Source organism: Genypterus blacodes, unplaced genomic scaffold, assembly GCF_046128005.1.
Source record: "Genypterus blacodes isolate CSIRO-AG114 ecotype Tasmania unplaced genomic scaffold, CSIRO-AGI_Gbla_v1 ptg000063l_1, whole genome shotgun sequence".
Classification (NCBI taxonomy): domain Eukaryota; kingdom Metazoa; phylum Chordata; class Actinopteri; order Ophidiiformes; family Ophidiidae; genus Genypterus; species Genypterus blacodes.
In genome coordinates this window covers 1,352,618-1,378,913 of record NW_027466875.1, presented here as the reverse complement: position 1 = coordinate 1,378,913, position 26,296 = coordinate 1,352,618, and the positions used below count along the sequence as shown (strand labels likewise).

The 26,296-nt window shown below is 45.1% G+C and overlaps 1 protein-coding gene across 1 annotated transcript; it reads left to right on the top strand.

The window, feature by feature from the left end:
- Positions 1-1,117: 1,117 nt before the first annotated feature.
- On the top strand, positions 1,118-25,599 carry LOC143004006 (CUGBP Elav-like family member 3). Its single transcript, XM_076154836.1, has 15 exons — positions 1,118-1,301; positions 1,582-1,611; positions 2,069-2,305; positions 3,614-3,696; positions 17,886-17,934; positions 18,327-18,455; positions 18,582-18,661; positions 19,016-19,191; positions 19,591-19,739; positions 20,013-20,159; positions 20,305-20,367; positions 21,105-21,209; positions 21,361-21,504; positions 21,680-21,841; positions 24,377-25,599. The coding sequence occupies exons 3-14, from the start codon at positions 2,161-2,163 to the stop codon at positions 21,805-21,807; spliced, it is 1,398 nt and encodes a 465-aa protein (XP_076010951.1). The 5' UTR covers positions 1,118-1,301; positions 1,582-1,611; positions 2,069-2,160; the 3' UTR covers positions 21,808-21,841; positions 24,377-25,599.
- The last annotated feature ends 697 nt before the right edge of the window (positions 25,600-26,296 follow it).

Here is a 26,296-nt window from a genome sequence, read left to right as displayed (position 1 = left end):
GATTTGTTTTGGAAAAACAACATCACAGCCCTCAGTGTTAGTGCTTCCTGTCTCACCCCTTGTTAGGCCTAAATTCGTCTGGTAATCCAAAGAACAGACCGTAAAGTAGGCCAACTCCAAACCCTGAGCCATCTCTCTCTCTCTCTCTCTCTCTCTCTCTCTCTGGTCCCTTTTTCTTGTTCTCTGTGTCTCTGCTCTCTCTCTCCTTCTCTCTCTCTGTCGCCCTCTCTCTAAATGGTGTGTGTGTGTGTGTGGTTGGGGGCGGGGGACGGCGGCTGTGATTTCGGGCTCGTGCGTGGACAAGTGTAGTAGTCGTGACCGCGTGCGCGTCATCGGTCGCGCGCCTGGGCTTCTTGTCAAGAAGCATCGTTTCAGCACCAAGGCCAGGGCTCGCGGCTAGAACAATAGGCGGCTCCTCTCTCAGCGGCAGTTGGGCACCGTCTAAAAAGTGTCACCCATTAAATAAACGCAAACCGATCAAATACACTTCCGTAATTAGTCTTATTTGACATAAACGCAGTGTTTTGCTCTCTGTGTGTTTGAGTCAAACGTCTTAACGTGTTTGGAGGTGGGGCCGATGTTTTTTTTTCATTTTCTTTCGTGTCATTCGGACGAACGCAGTTGTCGACGGTGCCCGGAATTCACGTCACGCGCTGGCAACCGGTTTGGAGCGAGGAGGTGGAGAGAGAGAGAGAGAGAGAGCGACAGAGAGAGGGAGGGAGAGATAATACCGGCATCAGACGTGAAAAGCCATCCAGCCGGCTGAGACGTAGGAGAGTATTTAATAGCGGAAAAAGTAGGAAAAGACGCAAGTAACTGTAAGAACAAGACCCGGCAAGTTTAAATGGGTTTTTAGCTCCGCTGAATAAAGTCGCTGCTTAGACTACAGACACTTTATAATTAAACAGGAGTTAGCTCGGAGTGCGCTTCGGTGGAGGAGGTAGCTAATTCTGGATAGTGGAAGTCGTGAGGAGCGATAGAAGCTGGTTACATTTCACTGGAGCCGGTGACAAGCCGTCATTTGGAGAGCGACTTGAACTCACCTGCCACCGCCGCCGCCTTACACTGGAACACGGGGATTTGTAAAAACAGCCGAGTCTAGGAGGGGAGGAGGAGAAGAAAGAAGAAGAAGGAGGAGAGGGAGAGTAAATACCACAGGCACAAAGAGCGGAGAGCATCCAAGCAGGGGGAGGAAGGAAGGAAGGAAGGAAGGAAGGAGGACGGGACGGAGAGCGGCGAGGACAACAAACGGAGCATCTGGGACCCAAAGCTTCACAACAAGCTTTACTTTACTACAAACGGTAAAGAGTTACAAAGTAGGATCACTCTATACGTTTGGCTGTGTTGTTTTGTTCTTGCGTGCGTGTGTGTGTGCGCGCGTGAATGCGTGAGTTCGTGTGTGCGTGTGTGTGTGTGTGTGTGTGTGTGTGTGTACATTGAGGGGGGATCGGACAAAGAGCAAGGGAGCCCCATGACATCCAGTGTGTGTACGCTGTAACCTACAGCTGGCTAAACAAAGAAACCGCTCTATTGCAATGATTTACCCCCAATCACACTCTTTCTCTCCTTTTTCATGTGCAGGGATCCCGAACGCCCTTTGTCCATCACAAGGTAAAGCACGTTTACATACATTTTCGATTAATATCTATTTAATTGAGGAAATGGTACTGTTATTGTTTTTTGATTGGCTAATTAACATTTGCATAATTGTTTTGCCGGTAACGCCAGAGCCTGAGCCCTTTGTCATCCAGGCTGGGCAGTAAACAGACTCAATATTCACACTCATCTTTTATTTTCATTTTTGGAGCTAGAGTTTCTGTAACCTAGTAGTTGGCTTGTTCAAATAAGAGCTTTATTTAAGAAATTATATTTTAATATAGCTTGTTTCTTAATTTTCTCCTCCTTGAATGAATATGAATTTAATAAATACCAACAAAAAAGACTTTGTTTGAATATTGTTGGCGAGTGGTTGATCACCATAGACTCACTTTGAGCCCCTGAAATATTTTTGAGTATTATTCAGAATTTGTGACCATGGTCTGTCACTATTTTGTCTCCGTCTTTCCAGCTCTGACCTCAAGTCACATCTCCAGCAATACCTGCTCCCGATCTCGTTTCTCCTCAAACCTGCACTACCCTGTAGTTCTCCAAACGGTCCCGATGAAGGAGGCCGATGCCATCAAGCTGTTCGTGGGGCAGATTCCCCGAAATCTGGAGGAGAAGGATCTCAAGCCGATCTTTGAGCAGTTTGGCAAGATCTATGAGTTAACTGTGATAAAGGACAAATACACCGGCATGCACAAAGGTTGGTGTCATTATAATAACACTTACAACTTACAAGCATAGATAGATAGATAGATAGATAGATAGATGTACTTGTGTTGAGTGTCACATGTCACCATGGAAACTGTCACACCGCATCTCATCTCCTGTTCACACTGTAATGGGAGAGCACCAACACAGACATACTCAGTCGCTACACGTACACTTTGTGTCACGAAAGCTTGTACATATGAGCGCTTGTGTCAGAAAATATCAGATGATGAACAGTCCACCATAGAGTAGAACAGAACAGACACGCTCGATCCCACACAGGCATGCACTCACAGCGGGGCCGTGGTGTTCTGTGTGTTGTGAAGGAGGTTAGGCTGTTTACTTCAATCAGTGTAATGGGCCAGTAAGCAGGAGTGACACAAGGGAGAGACTCTCAAACCCAAGTAAGTCCACCTTAAAAGCAACGAGTTGGAGACGCATGTACTCTGTGTGTGTGTGTGTGTGTGTGTGTGTGTGCGCGCGTGCGTGTGCGTGTTTGTCCGTGGTCTTATATGTGGAGTCATTTTTTAAAAAACATTTGAGCTGTGACTGTGTGAACCTTTCTTTCCTAATCCTCACACATTCTCCTGCAAGCCGTCTGCACTATGACCGAATGCTAACCTGCTGCTAATCTTGTTGTCTTAGTGCTGGTGACAGGTGTAGTAAACAGCTCTGGCCAGCCAGCTCTACTACCTACCCCCCCTACACACACACAGACTCAGGTACAGCACACAGGAACACAGAGGGAGTGTATCTGGAGTGATGGTGCGTGAGGCATGCATAGTGGTTGGTATAGGAAGGAACCTGACTGTGCCAAGCCTGTTATCCTCCGGGGGCTTATTAGCCCCACGCGTACGTCTGTCACTGTGGTGCTGTCCTGTGTGCTGACTCGTGCCGTGCCGTGGAGTGTCCTTCTCTGCTCTAGAATGCATCATCATCATGTTGTCAAGTACAGTTAACGTGCATGAGTATATATATTTCCTTATCCTCTCGCACAATATACTGTAGGCCTTTAGTGCTAATCCAGAACTGGTGACGAGCAAATCAGGGGTTAAACATTTAAACAGGAGACAAATCATTTGAAGGGTCTATCTATCTATCTTTGAGCTCAGCGTGTGTGTGCGTGTGTAAGTGTGTGAGTGTGTTTGTGTGTGACAGAATGAGGGAGGGAGAGAGAGAGGTAAAGCTAGAGTGACATTTCTCACTGAATCTTGTACCGTTCCTCCTTCCATCTCTCTCTCTCTCTCTCTCTCTCTCTCTCTCTCTTCCTCTCTCTCTCTCTCTCTCTCTCCGCTAACAGGATGTGCTTTTCTAACGTACTGTGCGAGAGAGTCGGCACTGAAAGCCCAGAGCGCCCTACATGAGCAGAAAACACTACCAGGGGTAAGAGCACATCAAATATACACACACACACACACACACACACACACACACACACACACACACACACACACACACATACATACAAAAAAAGCATAAACTCCTATCACAAGAGGTCCCTTCCCCCACCCACACACACACACACACACACATACACACACACACACACACACACACACACACACACACACACACACACACACACACACACACACAGCTGCCCTCACATGTGTAGCAGTGTATGTCTGTGCTGCTTGAGGTTCAACTCCCATTAGTAACACAGTGACATAACTCAGCAGCCAGCAGGCATCTTGCAGCAGAGGACAAACACTCCCTCTCTCACAGGAGACACACACACACAGGGAACTCCACCGGCCTTCATCTTCATTTCTCCCTCACTGTCTCTTCATCGCTGCCTCCTCCCTCTCGTTGGTCTCCGGTGATAGCTCGCACCTAGAGAGCGTGTGTAATTAATGTGGCCATTCCCCTTTGTCTCATCCTCATCTCCCTCGGTCTCTCTGGTGAGGGATCGCGTGCTGTGGCTGTGGTCTGGGCCCCGGATAGGACACAGTTTATTATGGACAGGACGACGTGTGTGTGTGAGAGGGAGAGAGAGAGAGAGAGAGAGAGGCGTCTGTCTCACAGGCTGTACCTCCGTGTCACTCCCCCCCACTCTCCCTGTCCGCTCTCGCCTTTTTCTCCCTGACCTGGTTTTCCTACTGCAGATAAAAAATGAATATTACAGTAACTGTTTTGGAACATTTTGTATTTTTAACCTATTTTTACACGGAGGAGGCCTGTGAGACGTTTTGGGGTGGGGGGAGAGGGGAGGGGGGGAGGGAAAAATACGACACATTTTCCTCCGGTTATCTTTTAAATGCTGATTTGCAACAGTTAAGACAGGATGGTAAATGTCGCCTCAGCACCCCCCCACCCCCCTTCCCTCTGTGTCGCCCTGTTCCTGATCCGAGTTGCAGTTTCTGCACCTTCTCCACACACAGGCCCGGGGTGCCGATAAGATCTGTGTGAGAAAATGGTTGGAAGGAAAGCGTGAAGAGAAGCCTTTGGGGGGAGGGGAGATGTTCTGACACACGCGAGCACGATTCCATGCATACATACATATTTTAATGGTGCTTTTCTTTCCCGTGTATTCCTCTGCATTTGTACCAACACACACACACACACGCTGACACAAACACAGCATGCTAATAATGACTTTAATCCAATTACAACCTACAGGGAAGTCTGACCTTTCTCTGAAATCACTTTCCTACTCTTTCATCCTGCCCTTTGTCCCCTTTACTCATCCCTCTAACGCTCCGGCTCGCTCTCCGTTTGCTGTATCCTTCATTAAAACATCAATAACATCAAAAGAAAATTATCAATACGTCGGCTTGACAGGAGGATAGTTCATTTCCGAATAAATATTCCAGACACGCCGGTGGAGGCACAATGGCAGAAAGGAGACTCATTAACGGTACAGATTTACTAAAGAGCCCGCGTACAACAATTCCGAGCGCCACTCCCCTGAGGAAGACAAGTGCCCAAATGAGGGTGTGGCCGTTGTGTGCAGGGTTTTCAATAAGCCCGGACTGTTAATGAGCCACATTACTTTCCCTGCGTGCCTTCCTCACTTCGGAACGTCTGTTTATCTAGATATCAGAGTAGGTGTGCAGACTCGTATCCCAAACGTCTCTGACTCATTCTCACGAGCAGTCGACCTAGCTCGTCTTCTCTTCGGGATGATACATTTGTCTGAGTTTGAGAGACAGAGAGAGAGAGAGACAGAGAGACAGAGAGAGAGAGATTTGTTGTTGTTGATACACTGTTGAAACAAAATAATGAATCATATCTGCGTCGGCCAATGAAACATTGTCTCTGTGGCTGTGTTTTGGTTCGGAGGTCACCTCATATAGAAGCACAGTCCATTCCATTAGTTGTGTTTTTGTACCTTTTCCGTCTATTCCTTTCTCTCTCTGTCGGTCTCTCTCTCTCTGTCTCCTTGCTTCCATCCTTCTTCTCTCCCCCCCTCCTCCCCCCTCCCTGCCTACTCGCCTCTAACGGGATTTGGAAATGACTTCAGATCTCTTTCATGAGTCCTCCCAGTATGCCATTCTTTTCTCTCTGCCGAAGAATTGCTTTTTCATATCTTCCCCTACTTCTCCCTTTCTTCTCTCCAACGCTCCCCCTCCCCACCCCCACCCCCTCACCCCACCCCACCCCTTCCCTCATTCCATTTATCTCCTCTTCCTCAAATCCCTTCTGTCCTCCGTTCAACTCCTCCTCTTGTCTCCCAGTTTCTCTGCCCCAGTAGAATACCGCAGAATGTTCTTCTTCACTATTCATCGCTTATTTCTCTCCTCTCTCTCAAATCTCTTTATGGGCGCACCTCCCTCGCTTCCTTTCCCCTTCCTCCTATCTTTTCCTCTTTTTTTTCTCTCTCTCTCTCTCGCTGCACATTTGCACTCGCGCTTCCTCCTTGGATTCTCATTTCACAGTCATTTACGATAACCCTTCTCCTAAGTCCTCCTCTTAACTTCGCTCTTTCTCTCCCTGCCTCCCCCCACCTCCACCTCTGCCCACCCCCAACCTCTCCCTCCCAGTTCCTCTACCCCTCGTCTCATTTCTCCTCCTCTTGATTAGTTGACCCTTTTGACCGTTTCACACCCCCACCTACTTCCTCGCTCCCCCTTCCCCCCTCTTCACTGGTTCTACTTGTTAAGCGGCATGATTAGTTTCTCACAAACTCATTTTCGTAGTCAGATCCAGGGCTCACGGTGACGCAGGAGGGCTGAGGTAGACGCGCGCGTATGTTTATGTGTGTGTGTGTGTGTGTGTGTGTGTGTGTGTGTGTGTGTGCATAAAAGCCTGCCGTTGGTTGGGACTTGAATCTTGGTATTGCTCTTAATTAGTGGCAGTAGTGGAATGCCAATCACGCCATACAATTTAAATAGAACTGTGGCATCACACACATACACACACACATACACAAACACAGTGGTTCTTTTACACCCGTGGCCAAGCAATTAAACGTTTGGTGACAAGTCAGATGCTGCAGAGTGTTCAGGCTGCTCCTGTCTGTCACTCAGTGATGGGATTTAACGCTGATTTAACAGGGGAATGATGGGCGAGAGACAGACACACACAGAGAGCGACGCACAGAAACTATACCTTAAATAGTTTCAGCAGGGGCAGCAGAGTGTCAGATTGGAAAATGAGGAAAAAAAAGGACAGACGGATTGAGTGAGAGGCAGGGAGAGAGAGAGAGAGAGAGAGATAGATGAACAGATGGCCTTATCCGAGCCCTGCGCCTTGTGTTTAATTTGGATGCAGAGAGAGAAAGTGAGGCAAAGATGGAATAGAGAGAGAGAGAGAGAGAGACATTGTATTAGTCACAGTGGCAGAAACTTAACAGTAGAATCACAAGCGCGTCACTCTGCGTGTCAGAGATGTTTGTGGTGTGTTAGCTGGGCGGCTGAGCTCCTCTGCTCCTCTGCCAGCATGAAGCTCTCTGCTCAGCTGTTGCTTATTGGGTCTTACTGTATTTACACAGGAGTTTGTTTCATTCACATTTGCATACTTTGCATAAAATGGACACTACATGTGATCTAAAGACTGCGTGACCTTTCTTCCAGCCTTCTCATTAAATATATTTTCATTTAAAAAAAAAAGAAATACTTCATGTCTGATGGACCATGGGATGTTAATTTAAAGTTCACCTCATTAGCATATGCAATGTAAACAGTGTGTGATTCACTCTGATTCAGGCTAAGCGTAGCTGATTATAGCTGTCAGAGGGCTGGAGGTTTTATGACCATTGTGTGTCTTGTTAGTTCAGATGGTGGCATTCAAGCAGGAGGGGACTGCGTGTGCCTGAGGTCAGAGGTCAGGGGTCAGAGCTCAGAGCTCAGGCTCCAGTCAACAGTTTCAGGAGGGTTGGTCTCAGTTATGTTAGCAAAGTATAACAAGGAAATGACATCGCCAGTATGTGCCGTTTGAATACGATGATAGAAACCACAGAATGAGAAAATAAAGAATACACGGACCACATAACTTGATTAAAGCTCCCTTGAGAAATTGCTTTTGTTGATAATTTGCGTATAATAGAGGTTCAGGAGTTAATACTATTATAAAGTATTTTATTAGTAGAAATTAGCTTAAAGTTCCTGTTTCCACATTTGAAGACTGCTTTGTCCTCTCAGGGACACAGGACGTCTTTGCAGGTGCTCACATCCACCTGTCACACACACACACACTGACTGGACACACAGATTTGCATTCATTCTACATCTCTTTTCCGTCTAATCTTTTCTTTCTTTGGGACCTCAACCCTCCTCAAACAAACCTGCCATGGTCCATACTTCCCCCACAGTTTGTTTAGATTTCATCCCCCTATCTTTTGCCACTCTATATCTGTCCCTCTATCTCTCCCAAGCCTGCTGCTGCCGTATTTCCTCTCTTATCTCTTCCCTTATCATTTTCTTTTGTTGTCCGACCGTTGATATCTCTCTCTCCAATTTAATCTCCACTCGATGCTCCCTCCGTTTATCACTCCCTTCATCTTAGTTCTGCTTCAGAGACATATACACTAGCCGGAGCACGTTCACACACACGTGCACACATCTGTTTGCTCGTGCTGGTATCCACAGATCGTAGTGTATGTGAAATTAAAGTGTGATAAGCAGCTTACCAGGTGTGTGTTGTCATGCTTCACCGCTCTCCAGGCAGCACTCTTCTCCCTGCACTTTGATTAGAGCCAAACTGAAGCCTCCCACACACACACACACACACACACACACACACACACACACACACACACACACACACACAAACTCCTATGACACACACAGAATGCCCACTGAATTATTAAACGAGACAAAAGTAGCACTACAGGACAAGTCAACGATGACTGACACAGCAGAAGATCGATGCGCTTATGAAAAATATAATAAACTTATAAGTTTGTATAGCAGTGGTATTGATTGAATGAATATAGTATGAGCCCAGCTTTCTTTAGCTCATATATTAAAATCCATTTTTTGCTTGGTCATGCTAACACGACAGGAGTCTTAATCCAGTAGAGAAAGGAAGTATTTATTACTTTTCCCGGCAGAGAACTCTGTAATTCACATTCACGTCACCACTTTGTCTTGACAGTTTGCATTGAAACACTTAATACTTAAATAGGTATTAGTTTGCTGATCTGTATGTCTTTAGTACGGCTATAAGTTAGGCTAACCCATTACGTTAAATCATGTCCAGTGCTGTTCAACAGAGTCACTCAGGAAATATGATGTGTGTATGTTGTGTATGTTCTGTTTGTGTTTCCATGTGGAATCTAAGATGCCTGGCAGGCAGCCTCCCTATGGGGCAAAGCTATGATGAGCAATTATCCACTAGGGCGACTTTGTAGGCTAATTTAGCATATTTATGTGGTCAGCAACACTGTTTACTATTCCCCTTCACTGCTTACTGCTGCACTTTCAATTTAGAATAGACTCCATCTCCCTCTCTTTCTCTCTCTCTCTCTCTCTCTTTCTCTCTCTCATTTTCTCCCTATCTCTTCCTCCTTTTCCATCCCTCTGCCTCTATCTCTCTGAGCTTGATGGGGTTTGTGATGTGTATCGCTTCCCCCTCCCTCGTTCCATTTCTCTATTTTTATCCTCTCTGTGTGTGGCATGGTAAGGGAGTGGAGGGACAGGTGTAGAATCAAGTGTTTGTGTGTGTTTGTGTGTGAGAGAGGAACAGACAAAGGGAGAGCAGCCAGAGTGATGCAGAGGGGGTACGCCGAGCAAAGGGGTATTTGTGTCGAATTGTCTACAGCTAAAGCTGAGGGGGATTTAGGTTGTTTGTTTCAAACAAAAGCCTTTACTGTGTGTGCGCATGTGTGTCCATGTGCGTCCATGTATGCATGCATGTGAGCATGCATTTGCGCATGTAAGAAAGAGAGAGATAGAGAGCTTGCGTCATATTTCACCACAAAATTGAAGCAAAATCTAATCATAACCTCATAAAAGCCTGACCCTGGAGAGGCCTGCCTCTTTAATGCCTCACACACACACACACACACACACACACACACACACACACACACACACGCGGCGGAACATTTGTATCTCGGCCAGTTTGAAAATCATGTTTGGACACATGATTACCAGGGTATGTGATTGTTCACTGCCAAATCTGTGCCTCTCAGATGCTGAGCTCTAAAGTAGCCCAAAGTTGAGCTGAGTCCATATCAGGCACCATCTGTTTTGTAAATCCAGCCAGCCAGCAGGGCCCCGAGTCCAGATTCACAGAATGAGAAGGACTGTTTATTGTTGCAATAACAGTCATTATTATTACATCTGACGCTGGAGCGATATGCAGCTTGTTCTAGTAAGGCTTCACTGGCTTTAGACTTTGACTCACAGCATTTGCACACATTGGCAGACTGCAAGCTGCACACATAAGGTGATGAATATGGAAATATACAATTCATGGATTCACTTTTGGACTTTGTTTATTTACTCACCAAAACCATAGCACTGTTTCCAGTTCTTTCAATTCTATCAATAAAACACATTTTATACTAATAAATAGAAAAACAGGAACAGGAACATTTGAAAGATGCAAATTGTTTTGTCACCAAACTGAAATGACGTGAGTGCTTTTTTGACTGATGATTATAAGCAAGGTCTTCCATTTATGTATTTGGGTTTTTAGGAATTTATCAAGTAAGAAAGGTTTAGCCACGATGCAAACATAAACTGTGCCAAAACATTACTTCAACATCCTGAGCTTAACAGATGCCCAGTGCTCCAGCAGCTTTGCATAAAGGTCCACAGGCGCTGGGATGGAGATTTTCAGTGCCAGATCATTGAGCAAAAATTCCTCCCTTCAGGAAATTTCTGAAAAACTTTTACTCTCCCATTCCAATTACCAGCACAAATTCAGTGTCATAGCTATCCAAATATTTTTGGCTTTAAGAGAACAAATTAAGAGCAACACGCAGGAAACTTTGAGATTTCATGGACATTCAGAGAGGGGATGGCAGCCAGAACAGTGTTTGAGCAAAATGTTCATGTAATATGTTGAGGGTAATGCACCTGTCAGTAAGAATTAAACATTTGTAATTGTGTTTGCACTCAATGTTTTATTAATATCTTGTGTAGTGTGTAAAATGGGCTTTATTGAGTTTAATTTTGCACAAGCTGTACATGATCCCAAATTTGATTCAGTCAGTTCAAGTCAAAAAGTAAATACTCTGCTAGGCTTTATCTGCCAAATACTGTGCTAGGTATTATCATGGGTTTACATGAGGTGACATGTGGTTGTGTTGGACTGAAACATACAGGCTCTGATCCAGACACCATGTTTAAACATGTGATATTTATGTGTCTGAGGTAGACAGATTAGGGCCCATACGAGGGGGCTGAATGAGCGGGTGAGAAGCGGCTGAATGAAAGGGGGGTTGAGAGCAGAGAGGGAAGGCCATGAAGTGGTTTGTCATGAATAGCAGTATATAGACAGGGAGGGGGGAGGGGAGACATGGGAGGAGCAGAGGAGGCTGTGGGGGGAGAGAAGGAGGAAACAAGACAAAAGTTTGCCATAATGAGCGTGGAGGAAGAGAAGGGGGGTGGAGTGTGTAAGAAAGGGGGTTTTCTGGGTGGCAGAGGCATGGGAGGGAGACAGAGTGCACTTCTGTCAGTTTAAACAGAGACATCTGTCATAGGGGGCCACTGTGTGTGGGTGTGTGTGTGTGCGTGGGTGAGTGTGTATGTATGTGTGTGTGTGTGATTAGGCGGGTGAGGGGATGACAGCACTCTAGTGGCACCTGGGGTGTGACCTCCACTCTGAGGTCTCCGCTCTAACCACACTTCAACCTGCTGTCTACATAATGGCCTTTTCACACGGACCACAGGGAAAATGTGTAGCTTTATAACACCAAACTACACTGACGTACATCACTACACTTCACAAAGCTCTGACGAGCAGGAGAAGAAAAGAGAAAGGGACAACGGAGCTTATATTCCTCTGTACTCTGGTTAATGTGTAACAGGAGGCCGCTCAGCACAGCGCTCATGCTGCACCTCTGAGCACTGAATATAGTAGAGTGCCTGAGTGTGTGAGGTTTAGGTTGTTTAAGGCTTATAGTTTAGGTTTTGTGTAATTCTGAGCTTCTTCTATATAGATATTAACATGAAAATAACCTTATCAGAATTTAAGGATATAAATAGGCATAAATGTATTGCAGAACAACAATAATGTCAAAGAAACCCATTTTCAATATGGCAGAAAACTGTTTCTCTTTTCTTTTAATCATTTTACAGGATCCTTTCCTCATTGAAATACACAAATAATAATGTCAATGTTCCCACTATGGCAGAAAGATGGAAAAGCTTTGTGAGTGTAGAACATTGCCGAAATAGCTGAAATGCTTATTTAAAATGAATATAAAATACAGATAGAAGTGTTAAAGCATCCAAAAATAGCTTGCCGTCCCTACACTGTTGTCTCTCCATTGGAAGTAATCAGGGTGAATATGACATTGTTACATTGGGATATTTATATTGATTTGAGCCGCTCTTTAAATTCACCAACTCATTTCCCAAAGGACTGACTGAACCTTCTCAAAGATAGAGAGGAGGAGAAAGAATTGCATTGGCCTAACAGTTATCTGCTATAGTGCTGTTGGATTATGTTGGAGTAAATCCAGAGGATCAAATTTCAGTGAGTGCTCCGCTCCCGCATACAAAAATGTTCTCACTGAGGTTTGACAAAAACAGCAGAATGTTATACGGATCAACAGGGTAGTTAGTTATGCTTTATGCATGGTTAGATACCATTACTATGGAGACTGATAAAAGGACAAAGAAGGAGGGAGAGAGTGTGGTAGTGAGAGAGAGAGAGAGAGAGAGAGAGAGAGAGGGAGAGAGAAGTGGTGAATGTGTTGGTTTTCCATGCCCCAGTGCAGAGGCTGATGAAGGGTTAACTGCCAGATAAAGGATTGAGTGGAGAAGAAGGAGGGCAGACTTCTCAGGTGTGAAGAATGGAATGAGAGAAACAGAGGGAGGAGGGAGGATGGCAGGGGGATGGGGCACTCAGGAGGTTGTATTATGGTTGCAGGCTGCCGTTCCTAGGCAACGGAGCCGAGCGAGATGCTAGGTTGCTAGGTAACCTGGGGGATGCAAAGACTAACGTGGTGTGATAGAGGAGGGGTGGAGCTCTGCTGCCGGGCTGCTCCACCTTCCTGCTCGCCTGCTTCTCTCTCTGTTCGTCACGTCTCGAGTCTTCATCCAGCTGTGAAGAAGAGGCATAAAATAGTAAATATTTATCAGACACACAAACACACAGAGGAGTGTGCAAATGCTTTCTCTATATAGGCAAAACATTGATAATGTGATGAGACAAGGTATCTCTACAAATTGTGGTTATGGGGACATTGTGATAAACTGTAAGTGAAATGTTTATATAAGACCCGTCCAGTGTGTTCCTTCTCTCCCAAAGTGCATGCTGGGAAAGGCACAAATAGCGATCCATGAAATAAGGACACATTGTTAAAATCAAGATACACAGGACGAATTTTTGCAATGCAACTTGTTTTTGTGGCTTTTGTGGGAACAGTGTGAAAACAATATTTTATGCTGCCCCAAGGTGTGTGTTTAGAAATTCCGGTCAATGTTTATGTGTTTCTCTCTCTCGTTTGTTAGGGGAGACGTTATTATAGAATCAAAAATTCTGCTTTGTTAGGATCGCCCTGTTTGTTCTCTAAAAACAGTATGAGGCCTGACTCCACTGATTGCGATGAGTTGTGGGCCCCAGGAAGCCATATTATAGCAACGACAGAGAGAGAGTAACAGCAAGACGAGAGACTTAAGCACGTGTAAAAACAAGGGAAAGAGAGGGAAAGCGTGAAAAAAGATTTGAGGAAAAAAATGGCAGAGATGTCAGTGTCATCAGGCTGGATATGGGGGGATTATGGCGTTAAGAAGACGGGGAGGGGAACTGAGGAGAGTGGAGAGGAAAAAGGGAGAAATAATGCCAGATCATGGAGAAGAGATAAAAATAGTTTTCCTTTCTTGTGCACTCTGGAAAATGGACATCTGAAATTGTATGGATGAGAGTGTTCCAGAGGGAGATTGAAGGGGGGGGGGAAGGGGGATGTGAGTTTGTTTGTGTGCCTGTGTGCCTGTGTGTGTGTGTGTGTGTGTGTGTGTGTGTGTGTGTATGAAAGAGACGTGAAAAGAGTGTGAGTGCTTATGTATCCGTACACACACACCACTGTCTGTTATCATGCTGCGCACTCTAATCAGTTTTATATTTCCATTTGTGGGAGCATTTCATTCTCTTTGTGGAATGTTGCCTTCCACAACAAACAGCCAAAATGTTAACACGGAGTCACCTCTGTAGTAAAACCTTGTGTTCCTGTTAGTGCTTATATGCCCACGCTAATATCAACCGACTACCCCCTGCCCTCATGATGTGGTTTAGTCCAGTGATTTTGCGGCGATGGGGGAGGGGGTAGAATGCGATTTGATTGGATAATCCAAGGATTTAATATCCCATAATCCAGGCACAATCCTCTCTGCATTACTGAAGGGAGTGAGATTAACTGTTTGTGTGGAGAACATGTTTGCCTCCGTGTGCACACAAGGGCGGCTGCTTTCACGTGCACATTGTGGTGAACAGTGTGTGTGTGTGTGTGTCTGTGTGTGTGTGTGTGCGTGTGTGTGTGACATATACCGTGTGCGTTATTTGTGTTCACACTGCCGCATGCAAATGGAGAACGTGTTTGCATGCGGGGTTTGGTAAAGCGTGTGCAGCCGAACGTGCTTTTCTTCTGAGTGCCGGTGGTCATGCAAACTCACACATGGTCGTATATCACATATCTGCACCTCCCGCGTCAACACGCCGCTGTATACATGCAAATCCGCCCTCACAGTCACAGAAAGTCTCTCTCACTGAGGGCGTCTCACTCCTCTGCTTTACGCCTCACACCACCCCGCAGTAGAAAGTGGGCTCACGTCTGCAGATGGTTATTGTTAATTAAGTCTTAATTGGAACGTGAGTAATTAGAGGATAATTTGACTTGAAAGGAGTGTGCGCTTATTCATGTGTGTTGGGGTAAAAGGAGAGAGAGGGACACAGAAGAGTACAGTTTGAGTAAAACAGAGACTCTTCTTTATTTGCATTTTTCTCTCAAGCTCAAGGGAATTTTAATTACTCTACTACAATATAGATTCACTTCTCCCACCTCCCCCTCCCTCTCTCATCTGCCTAACACTTACTTCCTCCTGTAGATGCCGCCCCTCGTCTCTCCATTATTATCACACATCCCCTTGATCTCAATATTGATTCCGCTCCCTCGTTTGCTTTCTCGTAGAAGTTTAAAAAACAAAGAGAGCAAACTCGTTGAGGGAGGATAGTAAAGGAGCGCAGCCGAGCAATTCTTTGTTTACCCCAAGAGCACAGCAGTCGCCCTTGGCAACCAGCATCCTTGTTTACCTACCCAGTGTGCCGTCATATGATTGCCATGACAACAAGCTGGATGCCATGCCAATTTTCCGATGCCATTGTGTTGTTTTCGTTGCAGCCGTGTGGCTCTCACCTGCTGACTGCCTCCTCTTCCTCTGCATCTCTCCGTCTCCTCTCCTTCTTCCTCCAATCTTTCTTCACGTGTTATTGGGACAGAACGTTTTGTGGTTATTTTAAAATATAACAGGGTCCCTAGAGTGTGCGCACACACACACATACACAGATTGATAAGCCTTGGTTTGAAATCATTAGGTTTTCTGTTCAATCTGTTTCACTGTCAGAGGGATGAGCTTGAATACGCCTAATGAAGGAAGAAATGGAAGACCTGATGGATGGAGGCATAGGGAAAGGGTTAGTGCACACAAATCCTGCTACAATCAGCCCGCTGTACAACACAGCCCCAAATCAATGAACAAGACAGGACTGATCAATGAGTTGATAGCGCAAGATGGATGGCAGCGTGGATGGACAGCAGTAACACCACGCAGGGCTGAGATATGACGGATGGATGGGTGGAGGGATGGACAGATGGACAGATGGGTGGGTGGACTGACAGGCGGTGTGAAGTCAAGGTCACAGCAAAGTGTCCGGGTGGACTGCGTGTGTATTTTCTACACGTGTGTGTTGATGCTGACAGCTCAAGTCAATGAAGGTGCGAGGTTAAAAACGTATATCATCCCGTCCTCCCCTGCAGACCTCGCCTGTGTTTACGTGAATGTGCATGATATGTGTTTTGGTGTCTTTGTGGATCTCTGTGTTTGACGGCCTCGCCTTGGATCAATAGCTTTGTGGTGACAGCTAAGAGCTGATTAATCAAATGTATGGATCAGTCTCTCTCTGCTCTGCCCTCTCCTCAATTACCAGCTTCATTACATTGCCTTAACACCCCACTGGGACCTTTCTCCATCCTTCCCCTCCCTTCCCTTTACTCTCTTCTCTCCCCTTCCTCCTCCTCCTCCTCTCTGTCACTACCCATCCCTTTTCTCACATCCTTTTCTCTCATCCTCCGTTCCTCCCTCGCACTTTTTCTTCCGCCGTCGTGGTTTCACTCCATAAAGCGTACATGCAGGGTTCATCTCATCCAACCACCATTTCTACTTGTGACTCCTCTGACTGGCAGTGTATCAAAGGCATTCATTAGTGCAATTTTACACTCTGTTGGCTGCCGAGTGAGGAACTTTGAAGATGGCCTGAAATGTTGATATTCATGAAATGCCTTTTAGATTTGGTGTTGCAAAATTTAAAAGCCACACATTTGGACGACAATAAAGGAGCCGGCTGCTTTTTAGTTATTTTGCTCCGCTCTGCTTTGAGGATCAACATCATTCCCTTCTTCAATCTGCCCCTCTTGTCTCCTTTACCATCCTCCCATCCTCGCTCTGGGACTCTCCCATCCCTCTTGTAAGTCTATCCATCTTTCTTCTCTTTCGACCTTCTTCCCTCTTTTCATCGCCGTCATTCTGCAGCCCTCCTCCTCCTCCTCCTTCGTGCCATCCCTCCGGCATTAACACTGTCTCATCGCCTCATTGCCATGACTAAGCACTCTGTGTGAGCGTCCGTGCATGCGTGCAGATCTGCATACATGTATGTTTTGTGTGTGTCGGTACTGTGTGTAGTGTAAGGCTTTCAGAATATGTTTGGATGCGTGCATCGTCTCTCTAAGGGTTTGGATCTCAGCAGTCGTGGCGTTTTTAGACAGCGAGTCACGACTGAATCACGCCCCGTGCCTTCTTCTCCTCCATTCTCCCCCTCTGCCTCTTTCTATTTGTTGTGAATTATCATCGAAGGGATGGCTTCTCTTTCATCCCCTCTCCCTCTCTCCTTCTCTTTCTCCCTCTCAGTCTCCCTCTGTGTCTTTCTCTTTCTCTTTCTCCATCTCTATCTTGTTATGGTTCTCCTCCATCATTCTCGTTCACTCGTCTTTTATTCCTCTTGGCCTTCCACCTGCCCTTTCAGTCGGTCGAAGTCAGTCAGGGTCCCCCAGGCCTCCGTCTGTCTCTTGTTCTCCATCCCTTTATTTTTAGCTGACTGCTCCTGTTCCCTTCACTCACTTATATTCTCGTACCACTACAATCTCTCTCTCTCTCTCTCTCTCTCTCTCTCTCTCTCTCTCTCTCTCTCTCTCTCTCTCTCTCCCCCCCCTCCCTCTCCCCTCCTCCCTCCCTCTGTGCTCTCTCCATCTGAGCCCTCTCTTGTCCCTCTTCTAATCCCTTGTGCTTCTGTAATCCAGATCAAGCCGCCAGCATTCTTAATCTCGTCACTTCTCTCAATGCTCACTACGACTCCACTCTGTGCATTTGTGCGTGTGTGAGTGAGTGAGTGTGTGTAATCAGTGATGGGAAGGTTGTGTGTGTTTTGTCAGAAAGAAAGCAGCTTGGGACAGAGTTCACACACACCTGTCACCTGCTAACCTCGATTTATCAGCGACTTAAAAACACATACACACCCAAATGCACAGACGCAGGCACGTACACACACACACACACAAACCCCGGCCTCAGTTTGTTAATGTGACAGATCATATCTTACTGTTTTGTTCTCAGCCCAGATACTCCTCCTGTCTTTCCCTCTTATATCCTACCGTGTGTGACATCATGTGACTATATAACTGATATGACAAATGGAAAATGATTGAAGAGCATCTGTGATAACGTTCCTCTGTATTTGTCTTTCAGATGAATCGACCGATCCAGGTCAAACCTGCCGACAGTGAGGGCAGAGGAGGTGAGACACGCCTTCACACATCCATACACACACGCACCCGAGTTCTAAAATAAACACACACACACACACACACACACACACACATGACAGAGCGAGAGAGAAAAGGCAGGCGTTCGATCAGAGACACAAAGTAATCAACAGGGTGCAAAATCAAATCACAATGTTTCCCTTCAACTTTAGCGTCTGTTTAGAGAATACTACCCCCTGGTGGATAAACATGGTAACTCCATACAAAAACATCTAGCGACATACATGCATACATACATACATTCATAGTTACATACATACATACAAAACAATACAATACAGTATTGTACAATCCTACCAGCAGAAACAGAGCAGCAGAACTGATCTTGTTCCTTTCCGTCTTCCTCCCTTGTTTGCTCCCTCAGAGGACAGAAAGCTGTTTGTGGGCATGCTGGGAAAGCAACAGAGCGACGAGGATGTGAGAAGGCTGTTTGAGCCCTTTGGCAGCATAGATGAGTGCACTGTGTTGAGAGGACCTGATGGAACTAGTAAAGGTAATACACACTTATACACAAAGTAAACGCCAGCATGTATTAGCCGAATTGATTTACATTCCTCCTAATGGCACTGTTGTGATTTAATATAGTCCAAATGCCGTTATTGACTTTGTGCTTTTGCAGGATGCGCGTTTGTTAAATTCCAGGGACACGCTGAAGCCCAGGCTGCCATCAACAGCTTGCACGGAAGCCGCACAATGCCTGTAAGTTATATCCAGAACCTCAATTATACAGAAATAAACCACACATCTGATTTATTTCAAGCATTTCAGAGCTGCGGAGCTTCATTCCCGGGGGGTTCAAGCCACAGCGCATTTGCATTTCTCTCCCCGTGTTTGTAGAGCTCACCTGTTGGTGCTCCGCTTTCCTCCTGCAAAGACACGCACATAAATCTGATTTATGGAGAGGTTTCAATTTTCTGTCGTTACGAATTTAAGAGTCTGTGTGGACCTCTTCTGTAATTGTTCTATAATTGTAGTAAAGTTGAATCCGCCTCCCTCTCTCTCTCTCTCTCTCTCTCTCTCTCTCTCTCTCTCTCTCTCTCTCTCTCTTCTCAGGGAGCGTCATCCAGTCTGGTGGTGAAGTTTGCAGACACAGAGAAGGAGCGGGGGCTGAGGAGGATGCAGCAGGTGGCCTCCCAGCTCGGCATCTTCAGCCCCATGACCCTCAACTTCCCCGCCTACAACGCCTACACGCAAGCCGTTAACGCACAGGCAGGCAGCGCACACGCACACATACTATACATACACACAACTATACACACAAAGTTGCGAGGGGAGTACTGTGCTTATGAAAGGATGTAATAAGTTTGAAGAGGCTATCAGTAGTCTAATTGGGGCTAATGTTATTACCCAGACAACAGAACATACGTCATTTGGCATTAGCTTTCCCGCAACACACAACCATTAACCCACTGACTCAGGACATAATGGCCTTGTAATTAGATCTCTATTCATCTGTTCGTCCATCACTCCTTCTCCTTGTCCCTTCCTTCCTTTTCTCTCTCTCTCTCTCTCTCTCTCTCTCTCTCTCTCTCTCTCTGTCTCTTATTCATTCATATAACTCTTCTTTCTCCCCCTCTCTTTTTCCTCCGTCCTTCCTTTCCCTTTCCTCTCTCTTTTCTTTCCTGTCTACAGCTTGTCCAACAGCAGGCCCTGGTTGCCCAGTCAGCATACTTGTCTCCTGTGGCAACAGTTGCCGCCGTGCAGATGCAGCAGATGGCGGCACTCAACGCCAACGGAATCATTGCCACACCCATTACACCCATCACACCGTCCTCGGGTAGGCACACACACACACATGTGCACGCACGCACACACACGCACACACACACACACACACACACACACACACACACACACACACACACACACACACACAGAGACACAGAGACACTGTGCAATTTAGACTCGTGATCATTATTCATTAAGTTTTCCATTAAAGATAGATTATAAGAAGTTGATTTCTCGATCTATAGATGAGAAAACAATAATAACAGATTTTGATAGACTTCAAGCAGGCATCTCCATATGCAATGTATATATTCATCACCAGGTACAAACACCCCACCAACTATTGCAGCGACGCCTGTTTCAGCTCTCCCTCCAATAGGAGTCAACGGTTACAGCACTGTGCAAGCCCCCACCAATGGACAGCAAGCTCCCGAAACGCTATACACCAATGGTGTTCATCCGTATCAAGGTATACATATTTAATATGCAAGAAAGTGATTATGGCCTTTTGAAAATTGGTCTGAAGATAAATCTAAGCCTCAGTGTAACAATGCTTTTCCTTTTTTTCTTCTTCTTTGTTTCTTCGATTGTTTGTCTTCTTTCTCTCTCTGTAGCCCAGAGTCCAGCAGCCCTGGACCCTCTGCAGCAGGCCTATGCTGGCATGCAACACTACACAGGTCAGAGGACAGTTTGTTAGACGGTTATATGAGCAGATATCTGTCACTCATAGTGTACATACCAACTGTAACTGTAATTTGCATGCTGCACCCAAAAAGCAAACTCACTGAAGATAGCAGGGAGGATTAGAGACACTGTGCTCTGTCATTAAGCAGACATACAGTCAGCATCAACCAGACACACAATAGTCTGTTAAATCAACAGGCAGGCAACATTGGCAGTCTGAGCGCAATATTACAGGAATGGTAAGACAGCTGCTGAGCGACATGAGTGTATGCTTAAGGCCTAATGAGCAAACAGCACCTGTCACAAAACTGTGACAGGTGAGGTGGACAGGTTGGTGAGCTGCAGTTAGTTTCACAGATATGCCTCTAAGGGTAGAAATGGTTCAAGACAAAGAGACACATGTTGCATGATTGATTTTGCAAATGAATCTAAGGTGATGTGGAGACAAAGACAAATGGTTCCACACTGATTGGACGTCGTGTCATCCAGCTAAATCATACATGACAGCATCTGTATTCATGATTCATATTCATAGAGCAAAGGGGGCTGTAATCTACAAGTACCACTCTCACTTCAATAATGTCATTGTGTTTTTCAGAGTACTAACACTTAATAGTTTTCACCTTCAGTGGGACACAGATCCAGCAAACCGACACTATTGGCTATTGCTATGTTGCCACCTGTTGTTTTTATCCAATCACACTATGTTGCTGTCTGTCTCTCCCAATAGCGGCGTACCCTGCTGCCTACGGATTGGTCGGGCAGCCGTTCCCCCAGCAGCCAACACTGGTTGCCCAGCAACACCAGCAGCCCCAGCAACAGCAGCAGAGAGAAGGTGATGTGACTTCCTGTCTGGGTTTGGACCACACCCTCCTCTCCAATGAGCTCATTTTAAGTTGTTGTTTGTCACTAGGTATTCACAGCCTGAGATTGCTTATCTCTGCCTAATGCACGTGTGTATGTGTGTGTGTATGTGTGTGTCCCAGGTCCAGAGGGCTGTAACATCTTTATCTACCACCTGCCTCAGGAGTTCAGTGACTCCGAGATGCTGCAGATGTTCCTGCCCTTCGGCAATGTCATCTCGGCTAAGGTGTTTGTTGACCGCGCCACCAACCAGAGCAAATGTTTTGGTGAGTCGCAGAGAGAGGACGAGAATAGAAAAGCGGGGGAGAGATGAAAGAACCGGTGAAGTGAATGCAAAATGAAAACGAATTGGGTGGTGAGAAAAAGAAGGGGGGTTGTCAATTAAAATAACATCTCTGTTTCATTCTTCCTCTTTCTGTCTCCATTTTTGCTCTCTTCCAGGATTTGTGAGTTTTGACAACCCAGCCAGTGCACAGGCCGCCATCCAGGCAATGAACGGCTTCCAGATCGGCATGAAGAGACTGAAAGTGCAGCTGAAAAGGCCAAAAGATGCCAACCGCCCGTATTGAGTGGCCACTAAGAGGAGAACAAAGATAATGACAGGTGAGGTTTGTGGCGAGGACACGGTGGCCAGTATCAGGACATGAGAGAAATGAACTGGTGTTTGTTTGGAAAGGAATGAGAAAGAGAAATACAAAATGGGGAAGCAGGAGAATGACTGGATGATTAGATGAGCGTAAAAGTGGACCATGTAGCTTTTAGCTTTGACACTCAAATCTGAAATGATATCAAGTTAGAAAGAAATAATTAACCACAAATCAATGACGATGAAATGTTTTTAATCATATGAAAGCAGCTTCATCAGCTCAGGAAATCTGAAAATAATAAAATAATGTTATGCTTTTTTATTTTCTTTGACATTCATTTATTTTCCTTTTCTGCTGTTGTGATCTTTTCCTGAAACGGGAACTTACCTCTCTCAAGATCCCTCCGTCCAATCATAATTCACCAGGACCCCATCGCTATGGCAATGGTTGCCTAGTGACTGATAAAGCCCTGACCCCCCCTTCCTCTCGCATTGTTGTAAGTTGATTGGTTGGCCTGTGTTTGGGTTGCTGTGGCGATTGATTGCCTGTGTTGGTTGCCCTTGGCAATTTTTGTTCTGTCACCTCGAGCAACCGGCCATGCGTAGACCTGCATGTCCTGTTGCTGTAGTGACCACAGACTGTGTTTGGTGCATTGTGACTTTATTTTGTATTGACCTGTGCACATACTGATCAATAACTGTTAATAGCCAGGACTGTACTCAATTGATTCGATTGGATATCTGATATAATTAATCACTGCATCGGAATTGGATAAATTCTGTACCAGCGCTCGTTATTTTTTTTGCAGATTTGTTTTTGATCAGTTTCTGTAGTGTTCTGTTTGGTGTCATTATTATTTAAGCCAGTTGTTTGGGTAAAGTAGTGAGCGTGGGTTCTGTGTGTACATATGTGTCTGTGTTACACTATTAGTGTGTAATGCGGCAGTGCATAATACCTGGTATATGTGTGTCTGTTAAGAGACGTTTCCATAGTGACCTGGTGGAGGAAAGTAGACTTTACTGCAAAATATAAATGAAAATTTTTGTATGGAAGTAACTGTCACGCTTTTAAACAAACTCTGATTAGGCAGTATAACAGGTTAATAGAGCAAATCAGAGAATGGCTCCAATCTTTGGTTTAAAACATGGGCCTCATAGTAACACAACAGAGCAGTTTACTGACTGAAACACAACATCCAGTATATTTAGAGGCTCATGCACGTTGTGGAGCTGCTCACCTGTAGGCTGAATTTGTATCTCTGGATTCTGATGGTTCTTTTGTTTTGATGTGGCACATTAGTACTTTGCTCCTTTCTCTCTCGGTCCCTTTGACCTCCTCGATCACTGCTTTTGCCCCCCCCCCCCCCCTACTTCTCTCCTTCCCTCTCAATCCCCCCTCCTCCCTCCTCCGCTTGCTGTCACTTCTTCCTCTCTCCATCCCAACCTCCTCTCTCTATCCACCTAGCTCGTGTTTTGAGGTAAAGGGTATGTGGTTGTCATGGTGAAAAAAAACACAATTGCCTCTTGCTTATTGGAGAGCAGCCTTTAAATATAGGAATTCTGGGAGAAAATACGACACAGAGACAATTCAGAGGTAAACTGAATCCCATTAGGTCAGTGCACCTGCCAGCATGCATTATAAATAAAGCATCCGCGTTTCCAGAAAGACCTGTACATAACAAATTTGGAATGATACCTAAAACTATATTTTGATGGGGCTATCAAATATCCAGCTTTACTTGAAACCCTTAACATTTTGCTGCCACTGCATTAGTGTCAAACTGTCACCCAGAATTTCTATAATGCAAATGCCACAGAGTGATGCATGTCGGTATAGTCTGTTTGCTTGCCATGATCCAAGGCACATGATAGCAACACACGCTCAGAAGCCCACACACACACACACACACACACACACGCGCGCGCGCGCGCGAATCTCCCCCGCACACACACACATACACACACAAACACACACACACGCGCGCGAATCTCCCCCGCACACACACACATACACACACAAACACACACACGCACACACACACACACACACACACACACACACACACACACACACACACACACACACACACACACACATTTTCAAGCACTGACTCACACACAAGGAAATGACTAATGGATTTCACTGTAATGAACTGCATGATCCAGACACTGTGTGTGTATGTGTTAAGCACCATGATTTATTGCTGTTGAACTACAGAGCTTTACAACTGTGAATGATGCTTTATTGTTTGAAGTCTTGCGCCACCGAGATCAAAGTGAAACCAAAACATGCTAGGAGCATCCCGAGGTGCCTTTTGCTGCAATAACCTGTGATAGTTAATTCCAGAAGTGCTTACAGGAGATGTCTGTCCTTTGGGGCGGGCGGGATGTGGAGAGGGGGGGGGCATGTTTGACAAGATGTAAAGACCAGACAGAGACGTGGAGGTCTAACATATTTATAGCCGTGCACTAACATACCCCTCCTTCTTCTCTGTCCCTCTCTCCTTGTTTATGTCTCACTCCCTCCACCCCGCCTCTCCTTCCTTTCACAGGTGACCTTTCAGACTCCAGTCGAGGTGGAATCCCAGGGTTCATTGTGCTTTCAGACTGTCTTCTACCCTTGAACGTCCGGGGAGTGCAGCCATATTCACACACTAACAAAAACGCACGCACACACACACACACACACACACACACACGCACACACACACACACGCACACACGGACCAATACACATGCACTCTCCAAATTGAACCTGAAACAGTACGGGGCTGATATACAAATGTATATAAAGTGCACAGACACACACACACACACACACACCTGCTGACAACATTCACACATATAGACACGTTCACACACACGTTCAAACACACGTTCACACACACGTTCACACACACACACACACACACACACACACACACACACACACACACACACACACACACACACACACACACATCAGTAATCTCACCCATACAGCTAGCAGCTTGGTTTGAGCACTGTGTTGATTTTTCCAGCAGGGCGTTTTGTGCAGTTAAGATAACTCAGACCAAGTGTGTATGGAAGGTACTGATGAATACTGCTGATATATCACTTCAATAGACTATAACATGTCTATACTATGTCTAATACGTGACAAATATAGAGGGACCGATGTTTCATAATAAAAAAAGAAGGAAAATACACACAAAAAAAAGAATAAATGAGTAGGTTAGAGAGACTTTTGAGAAGATCCTAATGACCTGTAAATAATTTAGTTTACAAAGAGCAGCATTTAAAAAACAAGAAAAAAATGAAAAATACTACTTTAGATAAACACTGAACAGGACACAGCAACATTATTATTATGATCATTATTATTATTATTATTATTATTATTATTATTATTATATTACTAGTAACATCATCGTCCTCATAAAGGGATAATACATTCCAAATTGTACAATGGGAAATCACTAACCTATTTTAAATTTCTACTTAGATTAGGTGAAACACGGGGGAGGGGGGGATTGCACTTTTATTGGGAGGTTTTAATATTTGAGCTATTTTTTATTTATTTACTAATTTAATTATTTTGTTTATTGGGAGAAGGGTTTAAGTGGGTTGCAATATTTTGATTTTAGAATTTTCTAGAGAAAAAAACATTTGCGAGTCTGTTTCTGTCAGACTCTTGCAATCGAGTTATTATGTATTAATACAACGATTATATTTATTTCTAATTTATTGAATCCTGGTTTTGATCCACTCTCTTTTTAAGTTAAAATAAAAAGTATCATACTGAATGTGCTATTGAGGTTTATTGTGTCTGTGTGTGTTTGTGTGTAATTTAAAGAGTTGGGATTTTTCTCTGAGTACAAACATCTTCTCACCAGAAGGGGGCGTACTTGGATGACATGAAACCAGAGAGTTTTCACCCAAATGGAATGCCATTTGCCAGGCCTGTTATCAGCACAGGGGGTTATCGCCTGTATTCGTTGATAGGTGTGCACTGCTCACACTATTATCTGTGGCTTTTATTGCCTACAACTGCTCCTGAGTTTGTGTGTTTTAAGCCTTTAAGCCAACAAGTTGTTTTTCCTGATGAGATTTCCTCAGTTCATGTCACTAAAAGAGGAGTGATTTGTGCAAGTGCCACATGATGTCATCCTCCGACCTCAGATATTTTATGATTGTACTTTGGTGCAGCAGATGCCATTACATGTCCAGTTTCTCTCACGATAAACTTGAGCATTAGGAATTAGTAAAGACTCTCTTTAAAACTAACTCTTTAAATCTGAGAGCAGCAGAGTGGATTGTGGGGAAGTTGTATCTGGTAGCAGTATCCTCACTGACCTTGTCCATTTGAACCTGCATGGCATGGACAAAGTGCTACTATCAGGAAGAGGTATTAAGGTCTTTGCTTAGTCAGGTTGGAAGTTAGTCATCCCTGAAGTCATAAGTCAGCCTGTAACTCTGCACTCTGAATCTGC

Coding starts and splice junctions, on each gene's coding strand:
- LOC143004006 (XM_076154836.1), top strand. CDS start 2,161: ATGAAGGAGGCCGATGCCATCAAGCTGTTCGTGGGGCAGATTCCCCGA. Junction 17,935..18,326: donor CGACAGTGAGGGCAGAGGAG/GTGAGACACGCC, acceptor TTGCTCCCTCAG/AGGACAGAAAGCTGTTTGTG. Junction 19,192..19,590: donor GCAGGCAGCGCACACGCACA/CATACTATACAT, acceptor TCTTTCCTGTCT/ACAGCTTGTCCAACAGCAGG.